The following is a 19,365-nucleotide window of genomic DNA, read 5'->3' on the forward strand; positions in this document are numbered from 1 at the left end:
TGACAATTCTTGCTTCACCCACTGGCACGATAGGCCAAAACATTGGGACTTTCTGAAGAGCCCTCGTATAATTATCTTTAGATATAAACAAGCGTAAGGAGCTCATTGAAAGAACAACAAATCAAATCAAAACTTTAGATCCTATAGAAGGAGAAAATAACTTACATTTGTTGGTTGTAGATGATCAAGGAGGTAGAAGAAATTGTGATGCATATGTTGTTTACATGTTTGTTTGAGTGTATCCACAGTGCCGAGATACTGTGTAGTTTGGTGTTGATGCTTTATTATATTCCAAATGCATTAAGTTTGACTTTAACGTATTTAAAACGATGAAAAGGAAAGCGTTATTCGACATCTATGAGAATAGTGGAGGCTTTTTTTCTTTTTCTTTTTTTTTTTTTTTTTTTTTTTTTTTTTTTTTTTTTTTTTTTTTTTTTTAAATCTAACCTTAAATAATAGTGTCGCGGATTAGGGAAATCAATATGAGAATTTCAGTATGAACTACGATGAAGTAAGTTTGTAGTCTATTGGTGACATGTTTATTATAATGGTTTTAAGAACATCGTGTCCCTGGTTCGATCCTACCTTGCACCAAGTGCGATTTGTAATGGACAAACACCGTGTGCGTGGGTTTTCTCTGGTTTCTCCCGTTTCCTCCCAATTTATTCATTCTCATCATCACTGTCTCCCTGAGCCTACAAAGCATACCCGTGGGACTAAAGCTGAAAGATTTCAGTTCAATTCCTACATAGGAATAAAGATAGAAAGCTTCTAAACGTTTTCAAGGTCATTAATGTACGAACAGAAAAGAAATAAATATTATTCTACTTTTGTGTAATTTCTGAATTTTCTTTAAACTTCCAAGCTTTCGCCTCTCTTCTGGAGTTTTGGTCATGGAGGTTAAAAACAGGAAGTAAAAGAATAGAAACATCAAAGAATAAAATGGAACGGACTTAACCAAGGAAACAGCTGTGTTGTACGGAAGCAATTTGTCTAGTACGTCACGAATTTCCAAATGAAGATGATGGAAATCAAAATATGGCGGAGTCAGTTTGTACGTCTTTCTTGTTCCTTGTTAGAAGGTTGCCGATTCATGTTATTTATTGTCATGTCAGTGTTGTGAAAATTTTGTAGTTGTGGCCTCCCACTCGTCACTCAACCATCACGTGTCTAAATTTAATTTCAGTTTTTTAATGAATAAATAAATTTTCAAAAATCAATCTCTCTACTTCATTTCTAGCTCCAAATAAATTTTTGAATCTTCTACCGTAGGTTTTGGAAATTTATTTATTCATTTAAAAACAACCGAAATTAAATTTAGACAAGAAATGGTTGAGTGACGAATAGGAGGGGGTAATTACAAAATGTTCACACCATTGACATGACAATAAAAATAATATGAGTTGGCAACCTTCTAACAAGCAACAAGAAAGCGCACAAATTGACTCCGCCATATTTTAGTTTGCATCATCTTCATTCTTTGATCGCTGACATACTTGACAACGTGTTTTCGCACAACACAGCACTTTCCTTCGTAATTTCATTCCATTTTTATTCCTTGATGTTTCTGTTCTTTTTCTTCCTCTTTAACCTCCGTGACCAAGACTCCAGGGGAGAGTCGAAAGCTTGGAAGTGTAAAGAAAATTCAGAAATTACAGAAATCAGTAAGTAGAATGATAAAATTCCTGATCGTGATTTTGCATTATCTGCAGAAGTAAATATTTCTTTTATTAATATACAGGTTTCTTTAAAGATCCAAAGATTTAAAAAAGTATGTTGTTGTAACTGTTATTTCTCTTTCAGGATAACCAGAAAGATCTAGAGAGCGCTACGGAAACGTTATCGGAATATTTGGAACGAGATATCACTCAGGAAAACCTAGCAGACATCAAACAAAAAGTTCAAGACAAATATAGGTAAAATACTATTCGTATGTCCATAATTAATAATAATAGAGCGTTATCTGTTTCTTTTCTTAAATTCTTAATTTTCTGCAGATGTGGTGAATAATTCTTGTTATATTAATACACTTAAAACCGAATAAAATGAGCACGTGAAAATGTTATAGTGAGAGACTGCCTCTGTACACACCTATATGAAATGTTCCGGCATTAGTCGTTAATTATGACTTCTTGTCTAATCATACGTTCATGTTTGGACTTTACAGTGTAAATCATAAAATACAGAATTATGATTAATACAAGTTATTGAAGCGGATATATTGGATTTAGTTTTTCGCCCTTCAGTTATTTTTTTAATCAGTCTATAACAAAAATAGTATATCTATATATATCGTACGCAGTTGATGAAACCGATCTTGACCAAAATTGGGATGGTGATAAAACGATAGGAGTTTAGTATGGTATGCAAACATTTGATTCCTGAGTTGCGGACCATCAAGATTAGGGTTGGACTTATGAAAGGGTATTTTATATAGCCTTGACTGAATTTGGCATGACCTGGCTTTGACCGTCCAGCTTAGTACGTATGTAATATATCAACGTTGGGGAATAACTCATGGCAACCCAGTAATATTTCGACAATCGAAGAATGTATTAGAATGTTTTCTTTTAACATTTAACCAACATAGTGGATATTTTGTTGGTAGGAATCATGAAAGAAAACCCAAGCAACCCTGTGACATACACATGTATTAATACACATGTTGCAAAAACTCGTCTCATTATGATTAACCCTCAAATTGTCTACCGCACTGTCCATTGCGTGCTGCCATCGATGTGGAAGATGTCAAATACCATCGGCAGCACCATCCTCTACATCATGTCTGAAGCTGTTGATATGTTGGCGCACAGCATTTTCAATATTCATGTGGATCGCATATTGTGTATCATGTACCATGTAATGGTTTATTCACCTTGGGGTGAGGTCAAAATCACACGGTGACAAATCCGGTGAATACGCTGCCCATTGGCGCTGTAGGTTCCATACACAAGCTGTCTTGTGTGGCTTTGCATTTTCGTGCAATATTATTGTACTATCGCAGTACATCTGGACAATTCTCCCTAACAGTACGTCGTAGATATCGTTGCGGGAAGTCCAGTAATACGCTAATGCCATGAGGAATGAAGCGACAATTACTTCCCTTGTATCATATGCTATAATCACTTAATCATGTCCTTGTGTGCGAGGGATTCTGCTGAAACTTCTGCCTACGCAGTGATCTTGGATATCTCCACTCGGAGAACTGCAATTTCATCTCAGGTTCACATGATCTGGCCAAGAATTTATCCTGGCGATGGTCTTAGAAAGAAATTGGTTGCCTTCATTCTGATAGCACTGTAGGTGATCGGAACAAGTTGCATATCTCGTCCACTTTTAAACCTCTTTGATGAGATATGGAATCCATTTTGAAGCAACTTTACGTAGGTTCAGATCTTGCGTCAAAATCTTACGAATGGTGTGCTTCTTAATCCCAGTCTCTGTGTCTAATTCACACAGCGTCCATTTTTTTTTTTTTTTCTACAAATGTTTCAACATGGCACATGACACACTGGTCAGCACTCACAGGCCGGCCTAACCATTTCATGTCGCTGGTTGTTTGGTGTCCGCTGAAAAGCTGCTACCTATCTTGCGACAGTTTAATATTTTAGCATCCGGAGAACGGATATACGATTACTGTTTCACTCTGGTTACTTTTATTTTACATCATAATTGACTCACAGCTGTTCCCTTGCTCATTCAATACATCACATACAGCCATCTATTGACCAACGGTGAAATACTGGTGTCAGGCTTCCTACCGCAGTTTGTGTTTTCCGTCCACATTTGCATATTGTTAAAAAATTAAAAATTAATGGATTACTAGCTGAACCTACTGTCTACTCAGGGTATTGTTCTGTTATGACCATGAATCTCCTTCCCACTATGCATGTCTCCGTACTCACACAAGTAAAGGATAGGAGACTCACAAAGAAAGTGAATTGCTATATATAGATGTTGGAGTGAGTTTGCAGCAAATTTGTAGAAGTAACACGATATCAAGTGGAAAATATTTTTCGAATAAATCCATATCCGTCCGAGTACGCCTCATTGCGTCTCTTGAGGCCTTTGAAGTTGCCAGCATGGAATAGGTTTTGCCATTCAGATTTAAACAAAGCGCCTGCAATGTCCGTCAACCCGCAATACATAATTTCTCTACTGGTTGCCTAACACCATAGTGTCAGCCCGCAACAATATTAATCTTATGGGCTTAATATGGCCCTAAAATGTCGAATAGAGCAGTAACGACACGGTTTTCGAAATTTTAAATGAGAACTGGACAGTCTACACAAAATTTGGAATTCACCAGTGAAAACGGCACGTTTCTAGCACTTGTGGTTTTCGAGAACTCATTGTCGAAAGGATTGCGGACAAATATATAAACCTATCATTTTAATATATAGATGATGATGTGTTTTGAAGGTTTATTATAATGAGACGAGTTTTTGTAATATGTCCATTAATACACATGTATGTCACTGAGTTGCTTGGATTTTCTTTTATGATTCTACCAACAAAATAGCCGTTATAGATATTCTTTCAGTTATCCATAAAACTGATCCGTTCTTGTCTAAACTTGGCATAATGGTAAAGGTGATAAACGTTAATTAGATTAGAATATTTTTATTGTCACCAAACAGTATTTTTGCAATACTCAGCGTCACAATTTAATCAGTTATATGTAGAGACGTGATTTCTTGGTGACACGCGGAAACGAGAAATGTACCAGTTTTGTGAGAAAATGTTGTGTACCTAAAGTATATATATTTTCACTATTTGTTAGGCCATATAACGCTCGCGATTAAACGTGAAATTCTGTCGAATCAGCGAAATTTACAAGAAGTCTCGATATTCCACGAAATTTACGCAAAAGTGACAATTTTTCGACGCTTTTACGATTTATTCATACTTAAAAAGGATCCAGCTGGTGAGATCTTTAAGACATTGACATCATTATTTCATCTTCCCCAGCTCAAACTTGCAAAACCTGATGGTAAGTTTTCTAACTATGTGATGAAAATTCCGATTTGTGAGAAAATAGACCACCATGAATTTTCGAAATTTTACATGCAGTTACAAAATGACTTCCAAATGGTATCTAGTGGTGAAGTGGATAGTGTAGAAGGAATGTTGAGGGGTATGTTAGATCACTGGAAAGTGTCTCCAACTAATGTACACTCATGTCCAAAATTATTGTCGCATGTGTATAAATATGTTGTAGGAATATAATTTGATAACGATTTCGTCCGGTATTTCTTACAATGTTAGTAGGTATATAATCGGCAAAGACATGTTTGTGGTAAATTTCATGTCAAAAGAGCAGTAAATAAGAACAATATAACAAAAAAAAAAAAAAAAAAAAAAGAAAAGAAAAAAAAAGAACGTTCATTTAGCAACATTTTGTTTTACTCATTCTAATTTTCGTATTTATAATTACTTTCCTATGGTGTTCACCACAAATATACATTTCTCGATTATCCACTTAGTAACAGTATTAAAAGTACCTTGCAAAATCATTATCAAATTATATCCCCACAATAAGACAGTTATAGATATGCGACAATCATTTTGGACATGACTGTACATGTCAGTTTCGAATGTTGATGTGGAGAGAACTCTCTCTTCTTACAATGATATACTTACCGACAAAAGAACAAACTTAACACCAGAAAATTGAAACAATGCTTACGTGTTATTTGGATAAGTAAAGTATGAACACTAAAAGTGCTTTTTTTTTCTTTCTTTCTTTTCTATTAATGTACTTTTTTTTAAAAAAAACGATACTTTTATTCAATGGGGATGCTTAGTGTTATTTTTTAAAAGCTCAAATATCGTTTAATATAGTCACGCATGAGCTCGTGTCATGATGATTGATGAGTGGACATTAAGGTGAAATAAATGGTAACATTGTAATTGTCAAGGAAAATAGTGTTCTTACATTGAATTTTTATTCACCCATTTTATCCCGCTTTACACATATTTTTATAACGAAATTACGAATTTGTATTGACCATAAAATCGTATGTCTATGATGTACAGAGAAAGAAAAAAGTTAAAATGTACACTTTTCTTCAAATTCCTCGATCCTATATATAGAATTGCTTACAAGAAAAGATTTATAGTGCTTTTCGAAATCATTGCTATACATCACGGTATTTGTACTGATAAAACATTCTCATGCCAGTATATTTAAAACGTTTTGTGTTTTGCTTAAGCTGATGTGAGCAATATTTAAATAAACTTTGTCTAGTATTATATGAACACATACTGTTACGGTAATCAATACTACCCTGGTCTTCTTAATATGCATAAGACTAGTATAAATATATATAGAGAGAACTGTGATGCTCGGCAGCCCTTTAAACAATAGTCTTGATGATACAATATCAGATAATCATTTCATTGCTTCTATGGCTTTCTTCTGCCATTTAAAGAGTTTGTGCACTTCACAAAATTATACTGTAAACGAGAAGAGAGAAATATATATATATATATATATATATATATATATATATATATATACTATGCTGCAAGAAACAGGTTCCGGTAACTGCTGTTCTTAGTTTACGTATTAAAAATAATACTCTAGATAGTTCTCTTTAAATTTTTAGTATGAACGTTCCACTTTAGTTTCTGATTTAGATGGATTCGAAATAATCTTACGTAATGGTACGCATTTACTTCAGTCACATGATTATTAAGATAAGAATATATAGTTTCTTCATTAAGATAAAGGTCCTATCTGGTTTGCCATAAGGACCAGACTGTCACATGGTCAGGTGAAAAGTCACGTTTCGTACCGAATCCAGTCTGGAGATTCCGAATCCACATGTGAGATATTTCAAGCACTTAACCTCCGCGTGGGGCGCCGTGGGTAATTCGCAGATGATGCATATACTTTATCATTATTATTGATCTTATTCAAACCACTTGACTTTTAACCATATTTTTGACCAAACAATTTGATTTTTTCCATATTTACCTTACGTGCTATACATTGTTTTTAATCTCTTCGTTATGTCTGCAATAAGCTTTCACTTAGCCATTTCCTTATTATTGTTTTATGAGATATGTGGACGACTTCATTTTTTTCGTTGATTTTCCATTGACATTAATGTTGATGTTTAGTGATTTCCATTCATTTTAGGACAATTTGATTTTAGAATATATATATATATATATATATATATATATATATATATAGTCTTTTCTAAATATATAAAACAATAATCATGTCTGTTGTTCGATATGGTTGCGAAACATGGTCGCTTACTCTGAGGGAAAAACATACTAAAAGTATTTGAGAACAAGATCCTTAGACGAATATTGGGACCCAAGAGGAACGGGAATGGGGAATGGTGGAAACTTCATAACGAGGAACTACATGATTTATACGCTTTACCCAACATTGTTAGAGTCGTCAAGTCTAGGAGGCTTAGGTGGGCGGGTCATGTAGTTAGAATGGAAGAAAGTAGAAACGCTTTCAAAGACTTGACTGGAAGACCAATCGGAAAACTTAAATTAGGAAGACCTAGGCGCAGATGGGAGGACAATATTAAGATGGATCTCGCAAAGATAGGAATACAAAGTAGAAACTGGATCCAATTAGCTAAGGATAGAAGTCAGTGGAGAGCTTTTGTGAACGCGGCATTGAACCTCCGGGTTCCATAGGCCATAGAGTTAGAGTTAGTTTTATATAGTCTTTTCTATATTTAAGCAAAATTTCAGTCATCTCCCTCTTTTGGTTGTGAGATAAGTGGAGGATTTTTTTTTAATTGATTTTCCATTGACAGTAATGTTAATATTTCGTGATTATTGACTACTAGCAGCGTTCACCCCGCTTCGCTGTGGTCACCCCGGAACGCAATAAACTTTGTTACTTAGATAATTTTTACTTTTTCGCTTTCAAGTGATATGATAAAAACCATAGAAGATTGCAGTAAATGTTAACATTATATCGCCTGTCATTTATGTTAACCCGCCCCGCTTCGCTGCGGTCACCCCCGAACGCAATAAACTTTGTTACTTAGATAATTTTTACTTTTTCGCTTTCAAGTGATATGATAAAAACCATTATAACGCCTGTCATTTATGTTAACCCGCCGAGTGACACGGTCATGCGGGTTGCATATAAATACGTTTATTTTTATACCTATGATGAACTAACAAAGGATTTGTACGTAATGGACACCTGAATGGTCAATTATCTCAAGACACTGGTAATTGAAAATTAAAGTGATATGATAAAAACCATCTAGGGTCCAAATCCTAATAACCCCCCAAAAATAAAAGAAATTGGTTCAGCCGTATTAGCGTGATGAGCGGACAAAGGATTTGTACGTTCTCTTTTATATATATAGATATTCCATCCATTTTAAGACAATTTGCTTTTGGAATATATAATCTACATAGCCTCTTCTACATTTGAGCTGAATTTCAGGCATCTCCCCCAAAGTCTATTCACATCATTGCAAGCGGATAGGCCCTTTTTTACACTTCAACCATAGCGATGACATTTCCAACGTTTCTTTGTTTTTAGATTTTACATCCATTAAATTGTTATCAATAATTAAAAGAGATGTGTCGTCGGGTATAAGATGGATTTATATGGATAGGTTAGGTTACCAGGGTGTCTATCGGTCACGAAAAAGTCACGAAATCGGAAAACGGTCACGAAAGTCACGAAATTTAGCTTTTGGCTCACGATTTATTTTTTTTTTAAACTGTACATATGTAAGTACAGATTGGAAAATTTTGTTTTATAAAACGTCAAAATTCACCACCAAAAATGTCTATGGTTGGCTTTAGACGCTACCAAATCACTACCAAAGTACGTTTCTATCGCCTAATTTGCACCCAAATTCGTTCTTGAGAATGTTAGGAAATTGTGTGATTTGGTAAAGAAAAGGTCACGAAAAAGTAACGAAATTTCATTTTGGAATTTTAGTAGATACCCAGGTTACGCATTCGAGCGGAACTCATCCGATGTTAACCAGAATATTGGGATTCACCAGTTTAGTACACATGTGCAGCATTGTAGTGTACACGCCTTCGGTTCGTAGGTTAATGGCCATTGAAGTTCGGGTTTGGACTCAGGGAGGACGGTGGCTCAGTGGTAGAGCACGTCCTTCTGGTGCGTGGGGCTCTTAATTCGATTCCTGACCAAGTAAGTTTGTGGTGGACAACATCATGCTCCTAGGTTTTCTCGGGGGTACTCTTGTTTCCTCCCACTTTCTTATTCCACCAATTCTTCCATCACCATTCATTTACTTTTAACCGAAAGGGCATAATTGTGGGACGTTAAATTGATAGATTTCATTTCGCTACCAGGCCCGTAATGGCTCAGGGGTAGTGTGTTCACCTCTGGTGCATGGGGTCCTTGGTTCGATCTCAGCTCGCGCCAAACACCGTGTACGTAGATTTTCTCAGGGTTCTCCCACTTTCTTTATTCCACCATTTCATTCATTTCTCATTATTATCGTCTCCTTTAACGTAGCCGGCATATTCGTGGATGTAAAACTTAAAGATTTCATTTTTCATTTCATGCAAACGTGTTAAGTAAAGTTTTATTTATTCCTGGGCATTACCGGCATCTATGGCCTTAAACTCGTCACGTATGAGGGATGACGTTCCTCAGCGAGCACACTCGGAGAGGGAGAAGCAAAGAGGAGCATGTATGTTAGGTACGATTCCAGCATATGTCTGGTGTGAATGAAGAAGTCTCATTAAGGAATGCTGGCCTGAAACAGTTATTTCAACCGAGTGGCTCCACCGGGAATCAAACCGGGGACCGCTCGCACAGCGCTTCGCGGGACCATCTGTTAAGTGAAATAAGTGCAGCGTATGAGTATAATAAACATTTACTAAAACTCATTTTACGATTTTTTCTTGCCGTAGGGAAAGTTGGTAGTAGTGTACAAAATGGTTCTATTAAATAAATATTGTGAGCTTTGTTTCAACATCTGTTTTTTTAATGTAAGTGACATTCTCAACATTTCATGTTTTGTACTTATGCTAATGTTTGTTGTATTGTTGCAGATACTGTGACAGTCGAAGGAAAGTTCTGTTGGAGCATGTGCACGAAGGGTATGAAAAGGAGTGGTGGGAATATACCGAATAAACATTATAATGTAAACATAGTTCCAATAGCCTGCTTCTGACTGTCTTTCTACAACTCCATCATTGAGGAAACAAACGCCTGTGTTGAATTTGTATGAATTGTATTTTGCAGTGTGTGAAGTATGCCACGTGGAGGGCAGTAGCAAAACTGGAAGGATTACCGCTCCACCATGAATATAAAAAGTTTAAAAAAAAATCCCTGTACAGATGTTATTTAATACAATATTTGTAAAGAACATCATTACAATTGAAAGCTCATTGTCATGTGGTGAGTGACAAATTCTGGTTGGTTGTGTTTAAACGTACAAAATCAGTATCTTCCATAATTATTTTTTTTTTCTTGATAATTTGTAAAATTTTCTGTGAATTTTTGGTTATTGTATTTTCATTACATGATGGATACCTTGCACAGGTTTTTGTTTATTTTATATATTATAACATACTGTAGTAATACTATGTCAATCATGTACTACTATTTTTTTTTTTCTACACACACGACTAAAATAAACTTCGGACGATTTTGAGGTGCTACGAGCGCCAAGTAAATCACAGAGCAGGCGAAGATAATTAGTTTAATTATCATTACCAATAATTAGTTCTGTTCACTAATTAGTCGAAAGTGTACATGAAATGTATATTGACTTAAGTGAACAAGAACTGACTGACTTTATTAAAGAGAAAGAAGAATGTTGCTTACTGTATATTTCATTTTTTTGAACATAATTTTAAATAGTTTTATTTATAGCAGGAGATATATATATATTGTGTATAATAAACTAGAAAATCTATTTAAAAAAGTTTGATTCAGATGGAAGAAAGACATTGATGAAGATCAAGAGTTGATTGGTTATGTGATATTGAATTGTGTGAATGAGCGAGCGAAGTGTTGTGTGTTTTATTCTGTATTGCCCTAGTGTGTTGAACATTGATTTTTCACGGGAGTGAAAATATATTGTTTATCAGCAAACTTGTTTACTTCTGTGATGATAACGCAAGTGATAGTAGAATTAATGGCAACTTCCAGTTTTCTTCTATATTTGGTAAAAAGAAATTTTATTAATACATGCGAACGAAAGAAAGAAAAAAAAGCGTCCGATTTTACCAGCAGTGTACAGGTAACCATGTGTGAAACTCAAGCAATTTCTCTCTACCCTGTTCCCTGGTCCTCCCCCCCCCCCTTTAACTCTTCTGCTACGTTCCTTTTGTTAGTATGTACATATTTTTTTTCATATTGCAGTTTTATTTTTCATAAGTGTTCATGTCCTTTTAGGATCTGAATAAAATTTTTAGGTTTCCAGTGATAAATTTCTGTAGAAGTGTTCTTCCGATTCTTTTTATCCTCTAAAAATCTTGAGTTTGAAATGAAAAACCAAATAAACTCAAATTGTTGCGAGCAGATTTGGATAGTTTTGATTAACTACTATTTATACTCAACATTTCATATTTTTTTATTTACTTTTTGTTTTTCATGGGAAGGGAAAATTGTTAACTGTTTCTCAATTACTTTATTTTTTAAGTCTGCTAAAAGTCTTCGGTGTTTGGCCATCTGCTTTGTTGGGAAATAACTTCTCGGAACGTTCATTATTATTATTATTATTTTTTAAAGTTTTCCAAATCATGTAACAATGAACTGTGAGTTTTACATAGGTTTATGATGTTGTTAAGGTATCCAAGAAATATATACATATATATTTTTTATTTTAGCCTTTAAAAGGCATCAACCAAAAATGAAAGAACTTGTAAATTTGTATCATTATTACGATAAATTGTCATTCATCACTGCTAATGACGTTTGTTTATTGAAAAAGTGTACGAGTAACATCCTTAAAGATGCATCCCATCAGGAAACGCGAAATGATTCCCTTCATTTTATAACGTTATTATTCATCCTGGTTATTTACATAATATGTCATGTCAAATCGCACGAAAAAAATATTATTTTCTCCCTTTCCCGATGCAATCACATTTGTTTAGTAAATCATTATCATGTATTATGAAACCCAGTTACTATTACATACATTATTATTTTACTATATAGCGCGGGCTGTATGTTGCTCAACACTAGCAGTCATTCAGTTGTCAATTTATTAGAGTAGTAACAGCGGATGAACGTAAACAACACGTTATGGTGTTCTTCGTGAATAATATGTTGTAAAGAAAATTATTTTATAGAAGATTTAATCCTTGTTACATTTCTGACAGTGATTTATGGCTCACCCTGTATGTATTGTGTAATACATAAAATCAACTACCTAGGCAAGTTCGCAAAACAATGCAAAGAAAAGTAAATTCATTTAAGACAATATTTGTACCTAACTCCAGTTTGGATGAAAGAAACGTGATAATAAAGCGTACAAAACCATCTACAGATAATCTAATGAAGTAATCCAAAATGTTACGCTTGTCGAAATAAGCTGAGGAAGAGGGGGAGGGCTTAAGAGGGACGCGGTCCTTTTAATTTTCGTAAAAAGGGAAAACTAGACACGCGTATGATTGGGCTGCTACTTATTTATTGTGGTAAATCAATAGCATTACGAAGAATTTGAAAGTTCAAAACAATAATATGGATGCACCTAAGGCAAAACTGCCGAAGACTTTACCAAAATAAACATGCAATTCTTGTACTACACTTTAGTTTAACAGCTTAAGTACCGCGCGGGACTACATTGGTCTCACATAAAATATTTCCTTATCAGCTGTGATATCTCATTTTTTACATTAAAACCTATTGCAGTGTATAGTAGTCGGTCTGGTAGTATGAGAAACAACCTTGACCTGTGGAATTGTGAGTCCAACGTGGTCTCACTTGGCTCTAGCCAAAGTGGCAAAAATATGTTATGCCAAAGATTTACCCAAAGGCGTAATATATTATTCAAGTTATTCAAAACTAAGGCGAGACAACAATCACGTGGAGTAAAAGTACAACAAACCATGCAGAAGTTGCCGCTATACTAAACTCGTTACTCACTTATTTGTTCGCATTTTCTTGAAAAATTCCGGGCACAATCGGCTAAAATTTGCGTGGTGACATGTTGGTCTGACCTGGCCACTAAAGCCTATTCCGGGTGTCAGTCTATTTGAGGCCGCGTGAGACTAAGTATCATCAGAAGATAGTGTCAGTATTACATAGTACCGATACTACAGAATTACCTAAAATGGTTAAATTACTACTTAGAGGGGGACACAGAAATCAGAAATGAAGTAAATACAGTTTGTCCATAGGAGACGTTTTTGTTACGATGTCAGTGGCACTTAACCTGTAACCTGTTAGGTGTATAATTTTAAATATGAAAAACAATAATAAAACCCTTCAAACCAGACTCGAACTCTATTAACATTTTTCGTATTAAATTACCTCATACTTTCGGTGCGATTCGGACCCGTGTTCTATTTTCCGTAGAGACTCAATTTTCCGAAAGGGCGTGAGTGGATAAGTACAGTGCAATAGCCCCAGATTAATCTTGGGACGACAAGTGGGTGGTATATAGGTATCTCCAATATACATTAATCCCTCACGTTTCAAACCTCAACTTTCATGGGTTCATGAGGAATGGCGCAAAATCGGAAATGTGGGATTATTTTATTTCTCAAAAATGGCTCGATCGATTTTGTTCAAACTTAGATGTATGTATAGATGTATACAAGGGCTTTGTCTGAAAAAAATAACAGCTCTCCCCGACTGTTCCTTCCCCTCAAATAAATCCGATTCAATATTTTGAGCCTCTTTTGACCTATGATGGTCTGCGAGCTCAATTATGAAAAAAAAAATGTCGCTTTAACCCTACAATCACATATATTTTTTTCCAAAATTGTATCACGGGTACGCCATGGTCAAAATTCGCCAAAACCAACGATACCACACCTATAACGGAATAATTGCAAAACGAACAGCTATTGATGTAGCTTTAGCATATTGGCTATGTGAATGAATGAGAACTCTCACCTGAAAAGCGCGCCAAACTCACTGATGCCCAATTTGATGGCCTGTGGCGTCCCCATCCCCATTTTGAACCAAAGTGAAACTGTTGATATTGGTGTCTATTTCATATGAATCAATCAGCCTTATATGAATATGAGGTTAAAACTGCTATTAGACCCCCGTAAATATCCCATTTGAGAATGATTCAGTGTGAGTGTTCATATAAAAAAATCAATGTTACCTATACCTACAGTGTCCAATCAAAGTGAAATAACCTCAACTGGAAAAACAACAACATAATGTAATGTAAGCTTTGTTGAAGTGTCTCCCATAGGTCTGAGAGGGAGATGGGGATAAGAAGTATAGTAGTGGAAAATGCAACATTTGAATAAAAAGTACATTTCGACCAAGAAATAGAAGAAAATATAATGCAAATGCAAAATAATTTATCTGTAAGAAGTACAAGGATTTCAATGTGTGAAACAAATAACGATGAAAGGAACACTGTAGTACGTACTTTAGTCTTTATCACTGTTTTCATTTATGACCACACAAATGATGTTGTGATCGAATATTTTGCTCAATATTTGTGCTGGTTTTGGGATCCTCGACAAATATGTCCCATAGCTCAGGTAATAAATAATGGCTGCAAAATAGGAGCAAGAACCAACTGTTCGCAATCCATTTTCACAGTCGCAACAATACCTAATGACACTTTTGTAAACTTCTGCATTTGGTTTTAGATGAAGCATTTATATGTCTTGAATGCACTATCGGCTTCAATATCTTGTCGTTGTCTTTAACATACTGCTTATTACCTCTTTTATCCAACATTTCAGTCAAATAACATATTGTCTGTTTATATTGGAAGAATCCATAAAACAATCCTTTCAAATATTTTTCGGTCATTCGAGGAAAATCCTCAAGATCCTGTGCAGAAATAGATGTAAACAGAAGTTCTCTTGTTCGCAATTTCTGTTCAACAAAGGCTGCAAAGGAGTTTTCGTTTCCTGAAGTTTTTGCAGATTTCATGATTGCGGTTATTGCAGAGTGGTTTTCATCTGGTGTTACATGTATGGAGAATTTATTATGTAGAGAACTAGCAATTCTATCATACGGGCCGATATTAACTATCATTTCATTGTCAAATATTTCATCCAACAGACGATAGTTTTCTTTCAGCATTCCATGTGTAGCTGAACGATGCTTCTGCAGTGGACAATCGTGATTTTTTTTCCTTTAAATGCAGACATAGGAATTCATAACCTTTGTCCTCAATATAAGTTTTACAGAGCTCTTTATAACGGAAACGTGTTACAAATTGTAAGTTAATTGTAATAGACACTACAAAATTTAAAATATATATAAATTTTATAATAATAATAATAATAACAGTTTTACAGAGTCTATATTTTAATTCATTGACTACTAATTTACTAATATAAAACATACAATTCTTATGTACATCGGGGGTTTTCCCCCCCCCCAAAAGAAAAATCGCAACAGACGCTTCTGGCTGTCAGTTTTCCCTTTTTGGCGACGAATTCACAACCATAAAGATTCATTGTTTCGTGTTTGTTTTAAAGTGGTAAGAGTGTTCATTCCCAAATAAATTGTTAAATATCAGATCTACTATCTCGAACTAGGGATGGGGACGCCACAGGCCATCAAATGGAGCATCAGTGAATTTGGCACTTCAGGTGTGATTTCTCACTCATTCACGTAGCAAATATGCTAAAGCTACATCAATAGCTGTTCGTTTTGCAATTGCCCCTTATAAGTGTGGTGTGGTTGGTTTTGGCTAATTTTGACCATGGCGTACCCGTGATACAATTTTGGAAAAATACATATAATTGTAGGATTAAAGCGACATCTAAAATGATTTTTTTCATAATTGTGCTCGTAGACCATCATAGGGCAAAAGGAGCTCAAAATATTGAATCGAATTTTTTGAGGGGGGGAAATCGTCAGGGGGAGCTGTTAATTTTTTTCAGACAAAGCCCTTGTATAAACCAATACATACATCCAAGTTTAAACAAAATCGATCAAGCCATTGTTGAGAAATAAATTAATCTCACTTTTCCGATTTTGCGGCATTTCTCATGAACCAATGAGAGTTGAAGTTGGAAACGTGAGGGATTAATGTATATTTGGGTACCTATATACCACCCACTTGTCGTCCCAAGATTCATCTGTGGCCATTTCACTATACTTATCCATCTATGCCCTTTCTCCATCGTCGTGAAGAACTGTGAAACCAAACGTACGAAATACGGCCATGCATTATCCAGTTGAACATCATGTCATTGTTATTGTAAAGGTCAAACCGATATAGAAAAGAATTTTTGAGAACATTTTAATATTGATTTACATACACATTTCCATTGAAGAATATTATAACAATGCAAAACAGCACGTAAGAATAGTTTCATAAACTTTTGGTTGAGAAAAGAACGACCAAGCACTAATTCTAATATTGCGGAATATTGTCTTCTCCTAATATTGTTTCAGAGCACTTACAGATATTCTTCACTCTCGACTTAGAATGTTCACATGTCAACGCATATAGTAGTAAAAGTAGCTGTATCAAAAAGTTCCCCTACTTAATGTATAGACTAGAATATACGAGGGTCATCCAGAAAACAAATACAGTTAAATAAAATTAAAAACACATTTATTGAAAAAAAATTGTTACATACCTGAAACTTCCTTCATTTCTCTACATAATCACCATCTTCATTTAAACATTTGTTAACTTCAGAATTCCCACGTTATTCTCTGCTGCCGCCATTCATTCATCGGATTGTAACTGGTGAGACCTGAGTGTTTCACATTACCCTAGAGAGCAAGCGCCGATCAAAAAAGAAAATTCAGACAAACACACTCAACACGAAAGGTCATGGCAACCATGTTTTGAGATTGTAAAAGTGTTCTTTTGGTGAATTTCATGCCAAAAGGTACTACGATCAATGCAAATCGTTATTACAATTTCCACCTTTTCAGAAGTTGAAAGAGTTTCTGGGCGGTAAACTTTTGGAAGTGAAGAAGAGTTTGGAGAATACAGTGACCACCTGGCGTAATGAACTGGTGGGAGAAATATAACATGGAAACTCTGAAGCTCGTGAACAGACACGATAAATGTTTAAATGAAGTTGATTGTGTAGAGAAGTGAGTGAAACTTCAGGTTTGTAACAGAATTATTTTTTCCTATAAATATTGTTTTTCATTTTTTTAAAACTGAATGGTCTTTATTTTTGGATGATCCTCGTACTTAATTGATTTAAAATCGGTCTTTCTTACAGTGTTCTCTTCAAAATAGTCTGTGCGTGCAGCGATACATTGATCCCATCATCATTACAAGCTGCAACTACTGTTATACTCTATTCGCAATGCGTACGAAGGGGCTTCTGCGATTCAGTCTGGATCTCATTCACGCTGTCTAACTATGACATTTTAAATGCAGTTTCATCTTTGGGAAGAAGTAGTTGCATAAAGCCAAGTCTAGTGAGTAGAGTGCATGCTATTACGGCGAGAAACGTGTTGCAAGATTTATAATGAGAGAAGGCTTTGTTATGAAGTAACCGGCTGTCCAGGCGCAATAATTAAGGTTGTTTTCTCCCGAGTACTACAGTAAAACTCGCTTTTCACGGGCTGGTGTTCCGGGGGATGAATATGACCGTATATAATTCCTCGAATGTCTAGAAAAACGACGAGCACTTTTTGGTGACTGTGTGATTGTGCCCCGTTTTCTTTGACCTTGGGGAACTACTGTGAAGATTTATTTGCCTGTGGAAGGTCACTCTGACTTTTCAAATGATATGCTTCGTTTCTTGAAATGTACATTCAAAACCGATTCATAGTCTCACTTCCATAGGCGAATCGTATCATTGTAGGACTACGCTTGGGTTTTGTCAGATTTCACACAGAAGTTGATGTTGACTCTCTGCTTAGGCTCGCATGATCTTAAACACATATGTTTTGGAAGCCTCAAAGCGCACACTGTGATTCAGTATACTGAGTGGCGAGGGTCCTGCTTCTAACCATAGCGCACGCATTTGGTAGTGATCTATGGAAATAATCTCAAAACTTTTATATTTATTAGTACTGCGTTTCTTTATATGCAGAGGAAGGAAAAATATAAAGCTTGGGGAGCCAATTCCTGATATTAAATATAAAAATAAAAGTAAATAAATAAATATATGCTGAAAGAGAGAAACATGATTTACAAACGCCCTAGTTAGAGTGCATTAAATGTGCTGTCTCAAATGGCGTTTGATTCTTAGGGAGTTGCTAATTATGAGTAGAATACATTAAACTTGTTAGAAAATATATTTTCAAATCGCTTCATTGAAACTGGAGTTGTGTGCAAGACTTGATTCTAATGCGTTAGTATTCTGCTGTTTTCTGTGATTCATAGTCCAGTATAAGAATTCTGTGAACGGAGAAAGAAATAGTATGGGTTTTGGCATTGAAAGGATCTGTGTAAGAACAGCATTAAACTGAAATTTATTGTGAAATACTAAAAGAAATAGATGAAAATTCTGTTTAACGAAGTTTAGGAAAAAGTTGGGGCGTGTATTCTAACTAACGTGTTGTGTATTTGTGTAAAATATCTATAGCAAGGGAAAGACAATTTTTTCTAATCCAAGCTATTCTGGTCTAAAGTTTTAGTTTCAGAGGAGGCTGCTTAGTTGGCTGTTCGAAAGAGACGATTTGAGAAAGAATATGAAGCAGCATTGTGCAGTGTGTTTCAAAACAACACCGTCAACGTTTGGGAAGTGATTCCTGACACCAAGATAAAGACAAAAAGTATAGACCAACCTGGGTGCACAAGTGCTTCCTCTTGTAATTATAGGCTGCCGAAAACATGAAAAAATGAACTTTACAGGTCCATAGCTCCAAAACTGTGACCTACCGTAGTTGGGTCAAAATTTCACCTAGGAACTAGTATGTGCCCTATCCAAATATCCAAGTTTCACTATCCTGCTGTACTTCCACAACAATTGTTGTAGAGGTGGTTGGTGAGTACTTCAAATTATATGCCCGTAGCCAAACTCCCTCTATCAAAATTGTCGGGTGAGTACTGCTGGATTCTGAAAGATTTATTTTTGGATAGCGCACATATTAGTTCCTAAGTGAAGTCATGATCTGACTACGGTAGGTCCCATAGTATTGGAGCTATGGATCTGTAAAGTTCATTTTTCATATTTTCGGCAGCCTATAACTCCGAAAGAAAGCATTTGTGCAGCCAGGTTGCTCTATACTTTTTCTCTTATCTTGGTGTCAGGAACCACCTCCCAAAGGTTGTCGGTGTTGTTTTGAAATAC

The 19,365-nt window shown here is 35.4% G+C and overlaps 1 protein-coding gene across 1 annotated transcript in view; it reads left to right on the forward strand.

Moving 5' to 3' along the window:
- ari-1 (E3 ubiquitin-protein ligase ariadne-1) overlaps positions 1-10,528 on the forward strand; it is a 53,349-nt gene extending 42,821 nt beyond the window's left edge. The window contains exons 9-10 of the mRNA XM_081733387.1: positions 1,804-1,916; positions 10,039-10,528. Of these exons, the coding sequence (XP_081589513.1) occupies positions 1,804-1,916; positions 10,039-10,120 (195 nt within the window). The 3' untranslated portion in view covers positions 10,121-10,528. The remainder of the gene's footprint in view (positions 1-1,803; positions 1,917-10,038) is intronic.
- The last annotated feature ends 8,837 nt before the right edge of the window (positions 10,529-19,365 follow it).

Source organism: Thermobia domestica, chromosome 12 (genome assembly GCF_964235325.1).
Source record: "Thermobia domestica chromosome 12, izTheDome1.hap1.1, whole genome shotgun sequence".
In the NCBI taxonomy this organism is placed as follows: domain Eukaryota; kingdom Metazoa; phylum Arthropoda; class Insecta; order Zygentoma; family Lepismatidae; genus Thermobia; species Thermobia domestica.